The sequence below is a fragment of the Papilio polytes genome, unplaced genomic scaffold (assembly GCF_000836215.1).
Source record: "Papilio polytes unplaced genomic scaffold, Ppol_1.0 DF823868.1, whole genome shotgun sequence".
NCBI classification, from domain to species: Eukaryota; Metazoa; Arthropoda; class Insecta; order Lepidoptera; family Papilionidae; genus Papilio; species Papilio polytes.
The window spans coordinates 689,115-708,494 of NW_013525336.1; the positions used below are offsets into that span (position 1 = coordinate 689,115).

A 19,380-nucleotide genomic window follows, 5' to 3' on the forward strand; every position below is an offset into this window, starting at 1 on the left:
ATTCGCAACTTTTAAAAGGCTACCGTAGATGGGTTCTTGTAGGTGGATGATTTTCGTGACGATAGACATTATGAGGTTGTGGGAATTTGTTATGATATTCTCTATTATATAAATAAACTTACATTTCTCTACGATCTCTTTCGGCTTATTTATATTTCATAATAGTTACATTGTAAATATTGACAAAAAATAAAGATTTAGTATACTGGTTTACAAAAAGGAACTATTATGCGGCGTTGCTAGTAATTTTCGGTTACGTTTCATCATTAAGTTTAAATCTAAATTAGTTTTCGTAATGAATCTTCATACAACAGAAGCATTTACTGTTACAATCTCTATTCAAAGGCTTCTTGTATGATAACTTTATCTCCGTCGTTCATAAATCTTCTCGGAGGAAACATTAAAGATTAACAAACTCCTGTTTCGTATCATTACAAGTAATGAACGGAATAGATAAGATATTTGCGTCCAAGCATATTAATGAACGTCGCGACATCTTGTAATCAATTTATATCAATATCGCCAATGGCCCGCTCTGTACTTGTTAACGGGTATTAATATGAATTTTAGCGTTAGGGCTGTCAAGAGCTTGGTAACTATGACAACGTAGAATATATGACGAGAGTATTAAATCGTTTGTAGATTTTATAACTTCTAGTGAAATATCAATAGTAATGTCGAAGGAATTTTGTTTGCAGTTTTATTAAAATGTAGATGTCCTTGCTTGTTTTCTTTGATATAGAATTTATGTGACCAATTAGAAAGTCAATGCCGTGGCGACCATTGTTGATTATACCAAATGCCTTGAAATTTAACTCCGACCTTTGTTCGCTTTTATCGCATTTATTTCTGAATATTTGTTATTGTATTATAACATTAAAGCTATAAGACTTGTTTTCAACTTTACTTAAATTTTAATTGTACGTAGTAAACGTTTTTACGTTGTAATATCTTTTTTAAATGCTTGTTTTTGTGTTCACACTACAAATTCATTTTACACGAATTTGACTTACATTTTTGTTTTATCAATTATTTTAATTATATCAGTAGTTTAAAAATACCAAATAAGTGATAAATAAATAGTCATTCAACATGTAATATTTGCATAACTGAATAGCGCCAACCCTAAATGTCATCTATTCGAATTAAAGCAGAACATGTGTGGCATCTGCCTATATGCGGCGGTCGGTCCTGCTCGTAAATACTCGTATCTGCTTTAACAGGGACATGTAATACACACCGGACAGTACAGGACAATGTCGACAACCATATTATATTATGTCATCTTAATTTTGTAATATCACAAAAGGACTCTTGGGAGAACATTTAACAAGGAGAATGTAAACATGAATGTGGAAGATTGTTTGTAGGGGAAAGCCAAATATGTCTTATTTGGTTCAAATATATTTGGCCTTCCCCTGCATAGGTGACATGAGTGTGAAAATTGTAAGAATTTATATAATTAAACTAGCTGTTCCCGTGCGGCTTCATCCGCATGAAATTATGAATTATGAATAATTTATTGTTTACATTTGTCAAATTATCAATAGCAAATGTTAAAATGACGTGACATGAATGATATGATGACAAACCTTAGCAATCTGTCTTGCTTCCCGGATGTTGGCAGCAACTTCTGGTCTCTTTCCCACATTAGGGTTTTCTCCAAAATATTTATCCCCTAAGTTTAATGGCGTGAAAATATATGGCCTAAAGCGTGACGTAAGTGTAGGGCTTTTTATTAAAAAAAAGAATTATTTAAAAATATACTGTGATCGCTGACATCCTACGCCACAAAGTATTGTGTGTTTACGCTTTATTATAATAGTATAGATAGATGAAAGAAAGGAACTGTTACTTTCAGGGAGACGGAATTGTTAAAAAAGTTTTAGATTTTTAATTTAAAAATAGAATTAAAAGAACAATAGTCCGCTTAAAATTCACTTAAAAAGTGTCGTGTGTAACTCGTTACGGGGCTCGAGCGAAGTGAAACAGTTTTAATTATTTTCGACTTCGCTCGGTTTCGGGTTTACGTAAACGTTGCTCTATAGAGCAAATTGGAATTGATCAAGTTAAGTAAACCGCATTGAATTAATGGCGCAGTGACCAGATACATTATCTGGAGCTCCGACCCGACTATCTGATACTCATTAATCTATTGCTTGCGTTTAAGTCAGAGGAATGGTCATTAATAACGGAGGGACATGGATGGACTGAGTGGGTCAAAGTCTATATTAATAACTATCAGTACGTTGATAACAAAATTGGTAATAAACATTTAAGACAGTAATGGTATGTTCCAGTGTTTTGGTTCAGACGCTAGATAAACAAGGAGAGTTCTAGAATAGAGTCCTAGAAACGAGGGGTGTCCTACCTCCAGTTGCACCGAATTCTTAGTACCGACAGCAGAAATTCGTTGGATGCGAAAGGCGAAGGACCGCATTCTATGGAAGGCATTGGGTAGAAGAGGCTGATGATAATGATTATTAATTGTCTATTGGTCAAAGTTATTAAATGTCAAATCGTGAAATTCTATGCTGTTACATGTTATTGTATATGTTTTTGATTTATCGCTTTTGTCATATTTAAAAATAAGCGGTTCGTTTAAACATATGCTATTAACTAAACATACCTGTCCGTGTGACTACTTTATCTGTCGCTAACTAAGAAAAATTTGAGTGTCGCAGCTAATTGGCTTGGCGTACGTGACATATTTCTTTAAGAAACGAAAGCTAACTGCCTGTTTTCTTGGAACTTTCCAAAGTAAACCCACGATCTCTATCGAATGATAATAAAGATATATTCGTATCCATACGAATAATTTTGTTTTTTTGCTAAAATGTACGCTTGTTATTTCTTTCGTAGAGTTCTCTTCTTAAATTGTACCTTATATTAGTACAAATATTACCCTTTGAAGATCGACGTCGTCGAAATGATATGTAGTAGTCAATTTTTTTCATGTTTTTTTAAATCGTTGTAAATACAAAATATGAAAAAAAAAGAAAAATCTTTATTAGCTAAAAACATTAATTTTTGCACTAATAATTGAATATTTTCAAATTCATCATACGATAATGAGTTTATCGTCATATTCCTCCTTATCCTACTCCCGTAAGGTCGGCGCAAGTATTTGTCCTTCAGGCAATTCTATCATACGTCATCTCAGTCATCACTCCCCTTTTTTATAATCTAAGGTGGCAAGCGGCCACCTGAATCCACCGAAATGGAGAGCGAACTCTGCCCATAAACATCCGCAATTCCAGATGCGTTGCCTACCCTTAATCGACAGAGGAGGAGACGCACATAAAGAGGACATTCTTCTTGGTCATGCCACCTTCCACGCAATCTATCCATCTCTTTCTAGGTCTACGTCTACAGGTGTACCCTTCCATATTTATAAGTAACGTTTTGTATAAACATTAATATTTAAAAAAAAATAGGTTCCGTAATAAACATTTTTGCACTCATGACCTTAATTAGTTACTTCCTTAGTGTAAGACAAAGTTAAACAAAACGTTCTTAAGCGAAAAGGAACAAATAATCTTCTCCAAACAAAATGTTATTTACTTAGGAGGATTTCGTACATGACTTCGGCGTTGCTTTGCCTTTTAGCTTACGTTCATTATATTTAAACTGAGTATGTTCATAACAATTATTGCAGAAACTGAAGATCATTTAGTTACTAGTAAACATTTTTAATAACATTGCACGTTTTTAATTTGAAATCTAGCTATGGTGAAATCTTGTAATGGAAACTATAGCTTAATTTTCGAAAATATTTTTACAGCGCGTGTTATTCAAAAATAGTTCTTAATGTCTACGTAATAAAGTACGATTTACATTTAACAGATCGTCTAATAAATCCGAATGCCGGTAAGTCAAGGAACATGGCATTTGATTGATCACTGGCAGTGAATCTTTAAGGTATGTCGAATATTAATCGACGATGACTAAACGTAAATAAATGAGATACATTACAAAAAATCCTTTTGAACCGTGACTTTGAACTATGTTTATTTACTACGACTACTTTTTGCAAATGTTACTTAAAATTCATCAAAGTATAGATACTAACTATATAATGCACTTGATATATTGATAGAAAATATTTGAAGAATTAAAGAGGTGACTATTAACAGTATTTGATGGAAAAAGGGTATTTGTAAAAAAATGCTACAACAGAAATAAAAACAGATGAATCTAGAGAAATAAAAACGAAACTATTCCATGAAATAAATTTGTACTGGAGCACAATCCCTTTATGTGCAAATAAAGCTATACCTCACTTCTTACTAATATTATAAATGCGAAAGTTTAGATGGATGCTATTACTACTTATCTCCAAATCAACTCAATCTCGGTAAAATTTTGTCATAGATGTTAGAACGCGCGCACTAAACTAAACTTTGACTAAACTGTTTAGACGCGCTTTGATTCCTATGACTTTATATGGAGGTGGTATTAAATTTTTAGTAACGCAACTAAACAGTTGAATTTGCTGTAAAACAATCGACAATCGCCAACAGCACAACAGTTGTACAATAGTTTAGTCAAAAATGTGCCGCTCTTATAAATCAACTTTGTAGATATTCAAACATTTATGATTACATCTCACGTTGTCAACGCTCTGTCGAATCTTGTTCAAATTCAGTAACGCCCCTTCCTCGATGTTTTTGATTACACGATAGTATCGATTATAATTTTGTTGATTGGATGTTTGTTAGATATACTATGTAATCATAATAGTAACGTATTATATGAATCGATTCAAGATAATCGTAAAGGGTAAATATTGTTTTACTTACTTACTGCGTTGGCGCAGCGACCCGAAGTAATTATTAAAATATTATTTTAATTAATTTAATTTTATGGTTAAGAATCATATACTCATTTCACAATATATTAACAAAGCTTTTTTTATTTATACCAGCGTTCCTAACATTAAAGAGTAAAAAACTACATACCAAAAGAAACATATGAATACGCTCTATGATTTTGTTCGCTCTATTGAAATGTGACTTTAAGCAATTTATTACAAATCTTTTGTACTTAAATAAACATATCCATATGTGAAATTGCATAATTATAGCTTATAGAGGCCATAGAAAATAAAGGTTGATACTAAGATCCGGAAAAGGTTCAATAACTTCGTTAGAAGAAATCACTTAGTGAGACCAATGATCTAATAAGATGACCTCTGACCCTAATATACTCGATGTCACCTGAACTAAATTTGTTTCTCAATGCGGTGTACCGTTATCCGATTGGGTTAAGTATAACGTAATAAAGAACCTCTTACTTTGGACATGGAATAAATGTGTTTTCTCCGTTACTATACCGCCATTAGGTAACAAGTATGTAAAACATTCTATATTCTATAACCAGCAATATATAGACGTATAAAGATAAATGTATATCTTTGTTAAATTAATTTCAGTTATAATTTTTGTGTTTATTCAAGTCAATTTTTCACTATTTAATGAAATACAAAATGAATCAATGGTATATATTAAGAGAATAAATAAATACTGCGCTAGCGACAAAATTGTTTTATCTTGCGATTCTAACATCTATCTAGTAACAAAGGCGGGCAACGCATGTAGTTCCTCCGGTATAATGTCCATAAGCGTCGCTAATCACCACGTTGTTACCACCGCACCTTTGCCTCCTTCACTTATAAAAAAAAGTCCATTTATGTCCCCATCAAGCTCAGTACTATTTAAAAAAATCTTATTAATTTTGGTCATTCATTTGTTATACGTTAAATTTAAATCTATAATCTCGTTTTTTACTTAATTTATTTCCCGTTGTGTGAGGATCTCGGCATTAGTCACATCCTTTGTGACGCTGCCTCGTAGGTATGCATAAGATTTTTCCAGGCCATCCAGTCGCACCCACACGCCCGTGTTCCGAGATATCAGACGGGATCTCTTCATGTTTGTCTAACAAGCGACGTGTCCGAATACAGCGTACTGTTTTATCTGAGAGCGCTAAGATCGTTAGTGTAATATGGACATACCATTTTTTATTCAATGCGTAGGAGAATACGCGGTACGTAATAAAATAAATTCTATCTAATTTTAGATTTAACAATTTTTTGACAAACCGGTTTCTTTTATATCAAATCACTATAATCGCAGTGGATGCGTATGTTGACCAAACTTTACTTTATTTATCAAAATATTCAAAAATAATTTTGGGAAATCTTATTAATATAGGAAAATGCTATAATATACTCGTACTACAAAATTCAATAACAATAAATAAAAATAATAAATAAAGTTTACATACTACAAATAACTCAATCAAGAATTGTCTCAAATTTAAGTAAGCTCAGGTAGGTCCACTCTATACTAGCAACCTCAAAAACATGATTTTAATAAGATTAAAATAATTGTATACGTCCCAGGAGATGGACGAGACTCGGTCAGGTGCCAGGAACAAAAACTATTAGCTTGCTTCTTAATATTATCCTCTTCATCTGAGACGCGTATGATGCGTCAGCGATAATATCCTAAACAAACTGAACTCAGACTGCTTTTGGATTTAACCCATAGTTAATAAACAATTCAAATACTTAATTTGTTTTAAAATACTTAGCAAGACTTCAATGTAAGTAACAATTAAGTTACCATTATTTATCATTTTGAACAATTTTATTTAATTTGGGAAATAGTACTTTGGTTTATAACCTCGATAAACTCTATTTTTATGTACGCTGAAGTTATAAGAACAATGAATCCATCGTTGAGAAGCATCTTTTGTACTATATCTATCATGACTTTGATCTATTTCGAAACACAAGTTAATTGAGATTTCCACTTTGGTGTACATCACTAGAATTGATTCAAAAAGTTAGTTAAAGCTGCCCCGATCTTTGTATCCAGATTTTTATCAAAGTCCACAAAGGTACAGGACACTGGTTTTTTATTCGTAGAGATTTTCATCTTACCTTATTAACCTTGAAGGTGATTAAGAGTATGTAAAATAACAAAAGTCTTCGATCACGACGATAAAGGAAAGACGTTAATTAGGAATTCAATGGTCGAAAGGAAACTTTGAGGCATGATTCCAATTAAAGCTAGATTTCTTTACACACAAAAGTGAAAACGATAGTTTCAAAAGAGATTTTTGCATCAAATATTAATGAAAAAGCCTGCTTTAATTGGCATATTATCTTAATTTTTAGAAAAAAAGTTACGACACGAGCTTGAAGTTTTGGAGTTCAATAATCATGTTAAAGTTCATTACACGACGTGACCATGTTGACGTCAATCAATAACTATACGATAAGATCTGTACAATCATTAACCTTGCAAGTGTATGTAAAATTTAAAGCATTGTTAATGGAATAAAAAAATAGCGATTTAACAAACCGCTAAGTGGTTAGAGTAACATAGGAAAAAACATTATTACTAACAGACAGTTTTACTTTAGTAGTAGTAGAAAGGTTTTAACTAAGAGAAAAGTCAATAAGGTAAGATATAATATTAAATAATAGAGCCTAGAAAGAGATGGATGGATTTTGCGACAGGTGACATGATCAAAAAGGGAGTGATGACTGAGATAATGTATGATAGAGTTGTTTGGAGGACAGAAACATATCGTGCCAACCCTACGGGAGTAGGATAAGGAGGACGATGATGATGATGAATAAAGAAATACACCAAGCATTTCGTCGACTTTTTACTTCTAGACAAAAGGTATCAACATTCTTTTATTACAACTCTTTTAAATCGAGTTAAGGACGACGTCAAAAGAGTCAATGTTCAATGAGGTCAACAAAAGTTCAATGAGGTCTCACCAACTTTGTGAATGGAATCGGAATTAGCTTGACGTCACTAATTATGAAAATGTTTGTAAGCCGGACTCACATCACAGATAACTGGTCCGGCAAAGATTCGTTGGCATGCATAATGCAGTCCACTAATGCACGTGTTAATTACATGTCCTTAGGGCTATTATTGATTGGCAATTTGTGCCGCCATTTCGTCTTTATTGGATTGCTTAATCATTTTACTCAATTGTTGATTCTTTTGATGTTATTTATACATTAGCTTTTTTAATAAAACAATTGTCTTATAAACCCTAACTTGAACCCCCTTTTATAAAAATGCAAAAATTTGCTTCTCACTGCTGTAACCTTTCTATTAATTCATATCTCTGTTGCAGCATTAATAAATATGTAAGATTTAAACTAACAAACATAATAGAACGTTAAATATTGCATTATTAAATCATAATATTCCTTAACGCTGAAGTTGAGCGCAAACACAATGCATTAAAGCATTTATCTAAAGTGTACTTGGAAGGTAAGACAATAAAATAAGCGGAGGGCCGAGGTTGGACATTTTCCCGAGATACATTTTGTGTTCGCTCACACCAGAGACCGGATAACGTTTTTATTGTTAACAAGCGGAGAGCCGTGGCCACGACGAGCGACGATGATATCTCCTCGTATGAATGATGACTTCGTGCTGGGCCTTTGCAGCAAGGATCCACCGATAGACAAAAACACGAGAGAGAGGCCACGAATATGGAAATTCGCTTAATGCCATATTTAGATATAAGTGTTTGACTATTAAAAGTTAAAGCTTAACAGAAAGGTGTACCTTAAATTGTAGAGGGTACGATACGGTACAGATGAACGTAGGAGTCTAGAAACTGGAAGATGCAGGAGACGTACTATCTTAAACTCATATTTCTTTAGTAAAACAAGATATGCAATTAAAAGAAATTACGAAAATGATAGACCCTATTAAAATTTCATTTCTAAAAGCACATTACTACAGATCTTTTGACAAGATAATATTTACGGTAGAAATAAAGCAAATATTTATTACCGTATTCAAATATTTAGCTTATCTATTCGATTGCTTTAACTATAAAATCGATGAATAAATCGATTGATTTCATCGATATCTCGGATAAAACCATCAATCTGCATTTTAATCGGGCGATACCGGTTATTTTACTTTTTAAATTAAGTTTATCTACGATGACATTTTTATTGCTATAAAGTTAAACGATGCGTATCAATATATCAAGAGTATCATTTTGTGATTTATCACGTATGATATTAATAACTAAATAGGTTTAAAGAAAGCGAACACTTTTTCACATCTCAAGATATCTAGAAAGCAATTTACGAATCATAAATTTAAAAATTGCTTATTCTTCGCATCTTAACGAAAATAATATTACCGTGAGGTCCAATTTGTATCGTACAAAGTCTATGGCGAGAGCCATCTCAGTGAGATAGGGGGTCGACGTTTTTAGCGCAAACTATTTGCTCTTTGGAGCCTTACTTGCAGATTACACTGGAAACGTGCCTTACTTGTAGTAGCTTACGAAGTGAACCTTTATCGAGCCTCGAGTAATATTTTACGACGATTATCTGTAAAACGCTCCTAATGTAGGTTCCCTAACAGATGCCATTACTCAGATTTACAAATAACTACAACGCCTTTATCTTTCAATACCCGTATATGATTATAATATTTATGTTGCATCTAAATGGTAAAATGTGAGTTCTGAGGAGCAACACTTTCTTTTGTTTTAGAAAACCATTTACAGGTAAGATGTTGTTATGCTACAAGCTATGATTGACTAGCGTTTGCTCGCAATTCCGTCTGCGTAGGATTTAAAAGAAAAAAAGTGTCCTAGACTATAATCTATATCGATTCCAAATTTCATCAAGATTAATTGAGCAGCTTAAGTGATACAAACATTCTACCAACCAAACTGTTGCATTTATAATATTAGTAGGACCAGCGTTTATAATCGTCAGGCGTTACATATTTATCTAGTATGGTTGTTACATTTCACAATCACTTGCCTGTTTCTCTACAAAAAACTTTTCATGTTTATGCTATAAATGTCAATAATTATAAGAGAAACAACTTTCTTAAGATGGTAACTTAGAAAGATTTATAACAATAAGAACAAATGTGAGAGATATAAACGATTATTTGCGGTGTCGACAGCCATGAACTGACCGAGGACGTTTTACGAGTGAAATCTTTTGTCTCTGCGGATTTATGGAGGCAATAATATAATTGCGGTGGAATTCCTTTGTTTTAAATGGCGACAGAAACCGCTTCTATTGCGGACGTAACATCGAAAAACATTTTTATTCGAAGTTGTAAACCATACATTGTTAAACTTTCCTTTACGGACCTTTTTTAATTGTCTCCGCTTGCTTTCTTCTACCCAATATTATTAACAATACCTGAACCTAACATAGAGTATTTTGAATAGATCGTAAATCTATGGTTCCCCACTAAAACCAACTCTAATACAAATTGTTTGTTTCAGTTACATTTGTCTCAAGCGTGCAATCTTTAACAAGAAGCAGTTTTACAATTTACAATGCTTCCGTCTACTTCGATTCATTTGTTTTGGTGACAAAAGTTTCTTAAAGCAGCTTCGTTTTAAGTAAATTCAAGAAAACAAAAACATTGCACAGATGGTATACATCTCAATTACGTTAAAAAGACAAAACGCGTGATTCAAAACATGTTTACAACGAATATATTTACAGAGGAATTTCAATTATTTATATTAATTTTTTGTTTGCCTATATAAACGATCTTAAAATTAGCTTTCTATTGTCTGTATGAATGTTTAGAATTGTACTTCAAAATGTAATTTTTTTAACAATTTTTATCTTATTAAGAACACATCATGAATGCTGTGTTCATACCGTCTAAAAACCTCATCTTATCTTTACGGCTTGAAACAAAATTAGTCTATAATAAAGGTGCTTGAACTTGTCCTATATCGGGCATTGTCAATATTACAAAATAACGTTCCCTAAGGTGTATCGTTATAAGATGTTTTCGGAGTTGTATGTTACAAGATAAGTGGTAATATTGTGTTTGATTTCGTCTAGTAAATATTGAGTCGTCACATAGGCACGTGATATATTGACTCTCCAATATTGACGTAGAATATCAATAGGATGGACCACTCTTGTGTGACCTTGCCGAGATAGGACTCGTTTCCTGGAAATTCGTACCGAAAATTTATGTCTAAATGTTTCTTATATTGGAATCTCTATTTAATATTACGGTATTTAATCAAATAAAAAAATATAATGGAGTAGCATTATTATAATTGAATAAAGTTATTATAATAATTGTATTTTCATATGGCAGAGAGGATACAGTCACGTATGTCGAAAATAATAATACGATAAAATTAATTAACAGCTAAGGCTTACATGAAATCGAAAAGAAATTACATTAACTATGATAAGAATTTAGAATCTACCAATATTTTATTCTTTTTATTTTCGGCTACAAACTCTACAGTTTATAGACACGTTACGTGTCTTACGTTAAGGTCATATTACACTGATAATTAAGTAAAAAGTGGGATTTAACTAACAGTAACCTTGACCACTGCATGATTATAACCTCTTAAGATGATCAGCCAATTTTATAGTACACCTTATAAATGACAGGAGTCTATCATATCAAATTATTTAAAGCGTATTTTAGAGGTTCTCATTTTTTTACGATAGAACGAAGCATCTGTTCTCGTGTCAAATAGTCGAATCTAACAAAAGAAAATTTTCTTTCCGCTATGTCTTTTGTTACAACGTCATCGGAAATTCTTTCAATTCACTTAAAGCTGTCAATCATTTTATTTCGCATTAAAATCGTATGTCCGCCCACACGTCAAAATAAGACGCACTACGTTTTGTACGGATATGGAAAGAGATTTTAATAATCGACGAACTGTACTCTATTAACCAACGAGAACTAACTATAAGGATTTGAAATTATTATGCTAAGATATTATTGGGCTTGTCAGATAGTAAATTTGTATTAGGTTAAAACCTAGTACATTTCCCATATCTAGCTAATGTATTAAATGTATGAGAAAGTATTAATCCTACTTCAGTTAAAATAAACCATATTTACAAAGTAACAAGTTGGTATTCACGCACTGTAAAATACGCAAGATACCAGAGCGACCTCCTTTGAGCGGTAACTTGAGGAGCTGCATTCAATGAATCACGCAGGCCTAAGTCTTCGGCACTGCATAACCAATATTTCTGATTATTTAAAAACACGCGTGCCATCTGTTGTAAGGCGATGCAGTGCGGGTCCCACCCGGCGTCTCTACGCGCTCCGCGTACCGCACCCCCTCCCACTCCGACACCCATGCGGCTTTCGTTCGTTCAAACTTACGTAGGTCAGTTACCGCCCGACCGCAGGGGAGTATGGCTGCGTCAAAAGTTTTTCCACGATCGCGCAGTCTGTGTTTACATTCGCTTTGAATCGTAAAGTTTAACATCGATATAAACAATCACAAACTGACTTTGAAGTGAAATAAAGTTTTTACCAGTTATTTAAGTGTGACAAATGAACTGTGTTATTGTGCTAATATGACCGAGAACTTTTATGGAATGATTTCATTAAAAGTTTGGATGTGTTTGGCCGTGGTGGCCGGTGCGCGCGCACGCTCCGCGCCGCCCGCCCCCGCCGGCTGTCAGTGGGATTATTCGGACGCAAAGTTGAGTGAATCTAACTTTCTCACGTGTAACATCAAAACCATTGGCTCTGCTGACTTCTTGTTTAAAAACATTACCACGGCGCAGGCGTACAATATCAACAAGTTGAAGTTGACATGCACCGATTTACTTTTCTTCGAGAGCTCGCTGCATATGAATACCGGCAGCTTTTTGGGACAGTTGAGGAAACTTGAAGACCTGCGCATTGAATACTGTAAAATACGTTACGTTCCGGCTACTGTTCTATCTCCGCTACGTGATTTAACAAGCCTGACCCTACGATCATTCAACACCGATTGGCCAGCAATGACAATGGAATTTCACGCCGAAAGTTTTCGGGGTTTGATGGAGCTGCGTTCTTTAGACTTAGGTGATAATAATATTTATATGTTGCCTTCTGAAGTGTTTTGTCCACTCTTTAGCTTAGAATCACTAAATCTTACAAACAATAGAATACAAGATATTTCCGACATCGGTTTCTCCGATTGGGGAAAGGGGCCTATAGCGCCCGGTAAATCATGTAATACAGGACTTAAGATGCTTGACTTATCTCATAATAATGTGTTAAGACTTCCCGATAATGGACTATCTAGTCTGAGGTCCTTAGAAGTGTTGAATATTCAACATAATTTAATTAACGAGATCGGTGATAGAGCGTTCGTAGGATTGAATTCGTTAAAGATTTTAAACTTATCTGGGAATAAATTAGTCGCCGTACCTCCTGAGCTATTTCAATCTTCACGTGTTATCAAAGAAATCTCATTAGCGAATAATTCGCTTTCTGTTTTAGCTCCGGGACTTTTAGAGGGGCTTGATCAGTTAGAGAAATTAGATTTATCGAGAAACCGGCTGACTAATGATTGGGTGAATAGAGATACATTCGCTGGCCTAATTAGACTTGTGATACTGAATTTATCTTACAACTCACTTGTGCGTTTAGATCCTAAGTCTTTTCAAGACTTAAATAATTTACAGATTTTAAATTTAGACAATAACAATATTGAGATAGTAAGCAATGGCGCTTTTGCTGAATTAAAAAATCTTCATCAACTTTCAATTTCGGACAACAAAATAAAAATGTTAAATGAGCATGTTTTTTCGAATTTGTTTGTTCTAAGTCAATTATACTTAGATAATAATCTTATTTCTACTATACACGAACGATGCTTTGAAAATATAACTTATCTTCAAGACTTAGGCTTGAACGGTAACAATTTAAATAAGATACCTGATGGCATTAGGCGGCTACGATTCTTAAAATCGCTTGACATCGGCAAAAATAACATAACCAAGGTGTCTAATACGTCGTTTGAAGGTTTAGAAGAACTTTACGGTTTGCGTCTCGTTGATAATCAAATAACAAGCATACCAAAAGATACATTCAGCACATTGCCCTCGTTACAAGTTTTGAATTTAGCTTCTAACCAAATAGAAAGCATCGAACAAGATGCATTTACGTCTAACCCCACCCTAAAAGCGATTCGTTTAGATGGAAACAAGTTAAATGATATTCGAGGCGTTTTTAACAAACTAAATACTCTCGGTTGGCTTAATATATCCGACAACAAACTTATATACTTCGACTACAGTTATATGCCTACCAGTCTTGAGTGGCTCGATATCCATAGTAATAATATCACCAAACTAGATAATGAGAAAAACGTACAACAAAATATTCGAATGCTCGACGTTAGTTACAATGCTTTGGAAAATATAGATGAAAGGTCTGTACCCGATTCTATTGAAGTCCTTTTCATAAATAACAACAAAATTCACACGATTCAGCCAGGTACGTTTATACAAAAAAGAAACTTAGAAAAGGTTGTCGTGACGGATAATAAATTGAGAATCGTCGAACTATCAGCGTTCACTTTGCCCCACATACCCAAGCATAGATTATTGCCAAAGTTCTTTATTGGAAACAATCCATTTGTTTGCAACTGTCATATGATTTGGTTACAAAAGATTAATCTTTGGAACCACATGAGACAATATCCGAGGTTTGTAGATCTAGATACTGTAACATGCGAAGTTGTTAGCAATAAATATGGGGGCAAGGCTAATTTAATGGATGTTCCTGAATCACAATTCCTTTGTTCTTATGAAACTCACTGCTCATCAAGTTGTTTTTGTTGCGAATTTGAAGCTTGCGATTGTAAAATGACTTGTCCCGAAGGTTGCTCATGTTTTCATGACAGTAATTGGAACTCTAATGTCATTGATTGTTCCAATGCTGGTTATACTGAAATACCCGAGAAAATACCTATGGATGCTACCGAGCTCTATCTTGACGGTAATGACTTTGGATCTTTAGGTAGTCACTTATTTATTGGCAAGAAAAAGTTGCATAAACTTTATCTTAATAATAGCAACATCGTAGCAATAGAAAACGACACTTTAAATGGTCTCCATTCATTAAATGTACTGCATCTTGAAAGTAACCGTATAACAGAATTGTCAGGTGGGGTATTTTCACAGACAAAACACTTAAGAGAGTTATATTTAAGCGATAACCTCTTAACAAGTGTCGCTAACTCAACTTTCAAGTACTTGCCATCTCTTCGAGTTGTGCATTTAGAAGAAAATAAAGTACTCGACCTTGATAAGAAATTGACAAATAACAATAATTTAGAAAGTGCTGTTGTACAAGGAAATTATTTCACGTGTACTTGCAATAATGTAATGTCTCTTCAAAGTTGGTTTAAAAAATTCTATGAAGATCCCGTTGATATGTTCTGTGCGGATGAACACGGTGTTATTACGAATGTAACTGTCTTCGATATGATTGATAAATGTCGTGATTCTAATATAATTGATAACACAATCCCGACAGAAAATCAACCTTATCAATACGATGAGATTAGTTCTATAAAGCTCAACTTTGTTCCACTGCTAGCGGTTGTTCTTATTAGTGTAATTCTTATTTTATTGTTTGGTGCCTTAGCTTTCTCTTTTAGGCAAAATGTTCGCCTGTGGGCACATTCTAAATACGGAGTAAGGTTGTTCAAAAGTGCATCAATTCAAGAAAGTGAACTAGACAGGGACAGATTATACGATGGTTACGCTGTATATAGTTTATTAGATGATGATTTTGTTTCTAAAGTAGTAGCGCCAGAAATGGAACAATCCGGTTACACAATGTGTTTTCATTATAGGGATTTACAACACGCGCCTGAAAATTATCTCGCGGAACAGATAACAAACGCGGCAGAATCATCAAAGAGAATATTAGTCTTTGTATCTTTTAACTTTTTGCAAAACGAGTGGTCCAAAGTATCTTTCAAAGCGGCTATAAAGAATGTCATCACTTCTATTCACCCTTCCATTAGGCGTCACAGAGTTGTATTCATTTTAACTACAGATGTAAGTGCACTAAATTTAGACGTGGATTTCCAAAACTATTTAAAAACTTGTAACGTCCTACTTTGGGGCGAAAAGAAGTTTTGGGAAAAAATTAGGTTTGTCATGCCGGATATATCTAACCTACAATGGAATAAGGATAATTTGAATTACAATCATGGCGTTTGTCCTAATGCTAGACGGCATCCGTCTAGGTATACAGCCTCTCCAACTGCCCCGGAGCTGTGGTACAAATACGATGCTATCCCAGCGCAAACTCTTAATAACGTGAACATAGGTGTCAATATTGAAGATGATACGTCAATGTTGACTAACACAACATTGACGAGTCAGGTTCAAGATGGCGATAACCCTCATCACAGTTATATTTCAATAGACACTCAGAATTACGAGCAGCCGTACGGCGGCCGGCCGAGACCACCGAATTCATTGCGTAAACATCCCGGCCACAGCTCCCCATCCATGCTCGACGAGCAGGGTTACTTACAGCCCCGCTCCTCGATGCACGAGTGCTTGCCACAAACCCATTCGGCCGCACACAGATGATGATAACACGCCCCTAAACGTACGTTATCTCTTAAAGATATTCCTTTATGGAACATCACATTCCAAACACATGTGTAAACTAATATGCTTTTAAGTTGGCCATGCCTTAAATAACGTGATAAAACTTGTCATGGGTTATATATTTCGGCTGAATAAGCAACTACTCTGTACTGTATTTAGATCATAAAATTATATATTTATTAAGACTGTTAAATACTATAAATTTGTAAATAAATGCCTTAATTGCATATTGATTAGATTTAGATGTAAGCGTGTATTGTATTTTATAATAAATTACAAATGTATAATTGTTATTCGGTAAGACTGATACGAAAATATTGTATAGATTTACGAATTTGAATTGCCAGTATAAAATAGTGTAGTGTATTTTGATATAGTATATTGTATCATTGTTACCAAATACTATGTAGAATGATGTAAAAATGTATAATATCACTAGTCATTAGGTAAGATTACTCGAATGTTGAAACTTGTAAATAATGTAAGCAATAACCTAACTGTAAACGCATTCTGCCTTATAGAATTTAAAATGTTAATCATATACCGAAAAGTATTGTGAAGCTTGTGAAAGTACCAATTATCATTTTGTCACTTGTTAATCGTGCTATTAAATTAAAATAATTTATATGAATACCTTGTTTCAATTAATACCCATATGAATTAATTAAAATGTTTACAATCGAAGAAGCAATTTTATATCAATACATATTTTTAAATAGTAAAATTGAAATGAAACAAAAACAAAACGTAGTTTTAAAAACAACTGAAATGCATAAATCACTCACAAAAATCTTGTGAAGTTTTACAAAATTCAAACTTTGAATGATTTTTTGTCTAATTGAAATCCAAAATATTTTTAACTTTAAACAATTCCTCTTTTCAAAAAAATTAAGACTGTACCGACAAAGCTGCAAAGAAACACAAAATAGCAGTAAAATGTAACAGTTACATCCATGTATTCGAAAAACGCTAGAGGTTCTAAAAAAACTAAATGATTCCGGCTTGCCGACAATCATCGCAAGCCATAATGATGGTCCCTTTTCAGGTAGAAAACGCACCCAAGTCATATTTCAACAGACAGGGGTATTCTCTATGGCGGATATAAAAGTGATTTACAATACACTATATACGAAGCTAGTTACGGTCTGTATTAATGTGACCTTATATTGGACACGGTCCGAAGAGTGGTTATTGATTTTTTATAATAGTTTTCGAAGTGCCAGGACGGTCGCTAGCGGCATATGGTGTGACATACTTTGAATGACCGCCGACCGGCCGGTTTTATTTTTTGTTTCGATGAGCTTCCACAATGCATATCGTCGCTTATGCAACTGACACTGTTTATTTTTCATTAAAACTAAACGGTTTCATTCTGTTGCCCAAAAATTTCATATTCTGCTCCTATATTTTATACAGAGTGCATTCAGAATTTTGATTTGAGGAAAATTAAAAGTAACATAATTTTTTAGAAATAGTACACTGCTTTTGAATTTTGAGATAACAGAAAACTAAATTATGCAAGACCATTAAATTTTTAACAACTACAAGAATTGCCGAGTTAAAACCGATATATCAAAGGAATTATGCTATTAGCCAACAATGGTTACAGAAAGGATTTCGAATCTACGGACAATATCTTATCTAGTGGAGGGGACACATTGGAAATGATTGACCAAGCCAACGGTGCGTTTAGCCGTGAAATCCTGAGATATGTCCGATATCTCCAGATATTGATAAAGCCAACCAGAAATAGATTAGGGACGCATTAAAGATAAGCATTGACCAAGGATGGAGTTTTATATCTTTTTAATTTGTTTGGAATCAGGAATCGAACTCCTGCTTACGACAGATGGTGCTTATACTATTGATGAAAAATAATTATGCGTTATTAGAATTCCCTGTTTACTATATCTTACTAATATTATAAATAAGACAGATTAAATAGGTGGATTAATGGATGGATGTTTGTTAGAGTTTGTAGCCTAAACTGCTGAACAAATCTCGATAAAGTTTGACATACATGTAGAGGATAGTCTAGAAGAACACATAGGTTACTTTTTTATTACATGCGGACGCAGTCACGGGGGAAAGCTAGTATTATATATTACATACAAGAACCAAAAAAAAGCTAACTCATACTAAAAAGGATGGTCTAAATATATTGTAACTTCATAAACTGTGAAAATTATCAATGTACGATGACGGAGTTTAACTTCTACATTGAATTACTTTTGTGCTTTTTCCGGCATGACGTCAAATGCACGTGTTACTTGTATTGTGGTGACGTTACCGCATATCGTAATCTGATAGCACAAGCCCGATAAGATCGTCGGAAGGTCCGGATGTAGTCGGTAGCAGATAATAAACGTACAATTTAAGTTAAGAATAAGCATTCAGTTCAAACCTTTGTTACTTTGGTCACGGTTATAAATGTTCGGTTTAGTCATTTTTATTATACAAGGGTACTAAACCTGCTGCCAAATATTGATAAAATACAAAATATAGCTGTTGGAACTATGAAATAAAAAGATTTGTACCTAATTGAGAGTACTTCAACATTGGCCAGACAAAAGGGACGCACGCTTACCTCTACCATATTGTCTTATTTTGATAATAAACCATATATGAAAATAACGTCATTTAATTAAATAGGAATTAAGTCATATAGCAGTTCTCATACTGCAAGTATAATCCTAACGTCCTTTTAAGCATAGGTTGAACTTACAAATATAGCTATCGAACAATCCAAACCTTTCATAAGAAAAAATGTCGAATCACGCATTCTAATAATTTGTTTTTATTTAACCAAACACAAAACTGACAAAAGAATGGCTAACCCAGTCAAATCAGATAGTATATACTGTACTGTTTGATCGACGTCTCGTATCCAAGGTCGGTGCATTTTCCGATGATAAATTTCAATCGAAAACGCT

General features: G+C 33.8%; 1 protein-coding gene across 1 annotated transcript; it reads left to right on the forward strand.

The window, feature by feature from the left end:
• Positions 1-12,218: 12,218 nt before the first annotated feature.
• LOC106103160 (protein toll-like) lies at positions 12,219-17,075 on the forward strand. The gene has a single exon (XM_013282842.1). The coding sequence runs from the start codon at positions 12,395-12,397 to the stop codon at positions 16,424-16,426; it is 4,032 nt and encodes a 1,343-aa protein (XP_013138296.1). The 5' UTR covers positions 12,219-12,394; the 3' UTR covers positions 16,427-17,075.
• Positions 17,076-19,380: the final 2,305 nt, after the last annotated feature.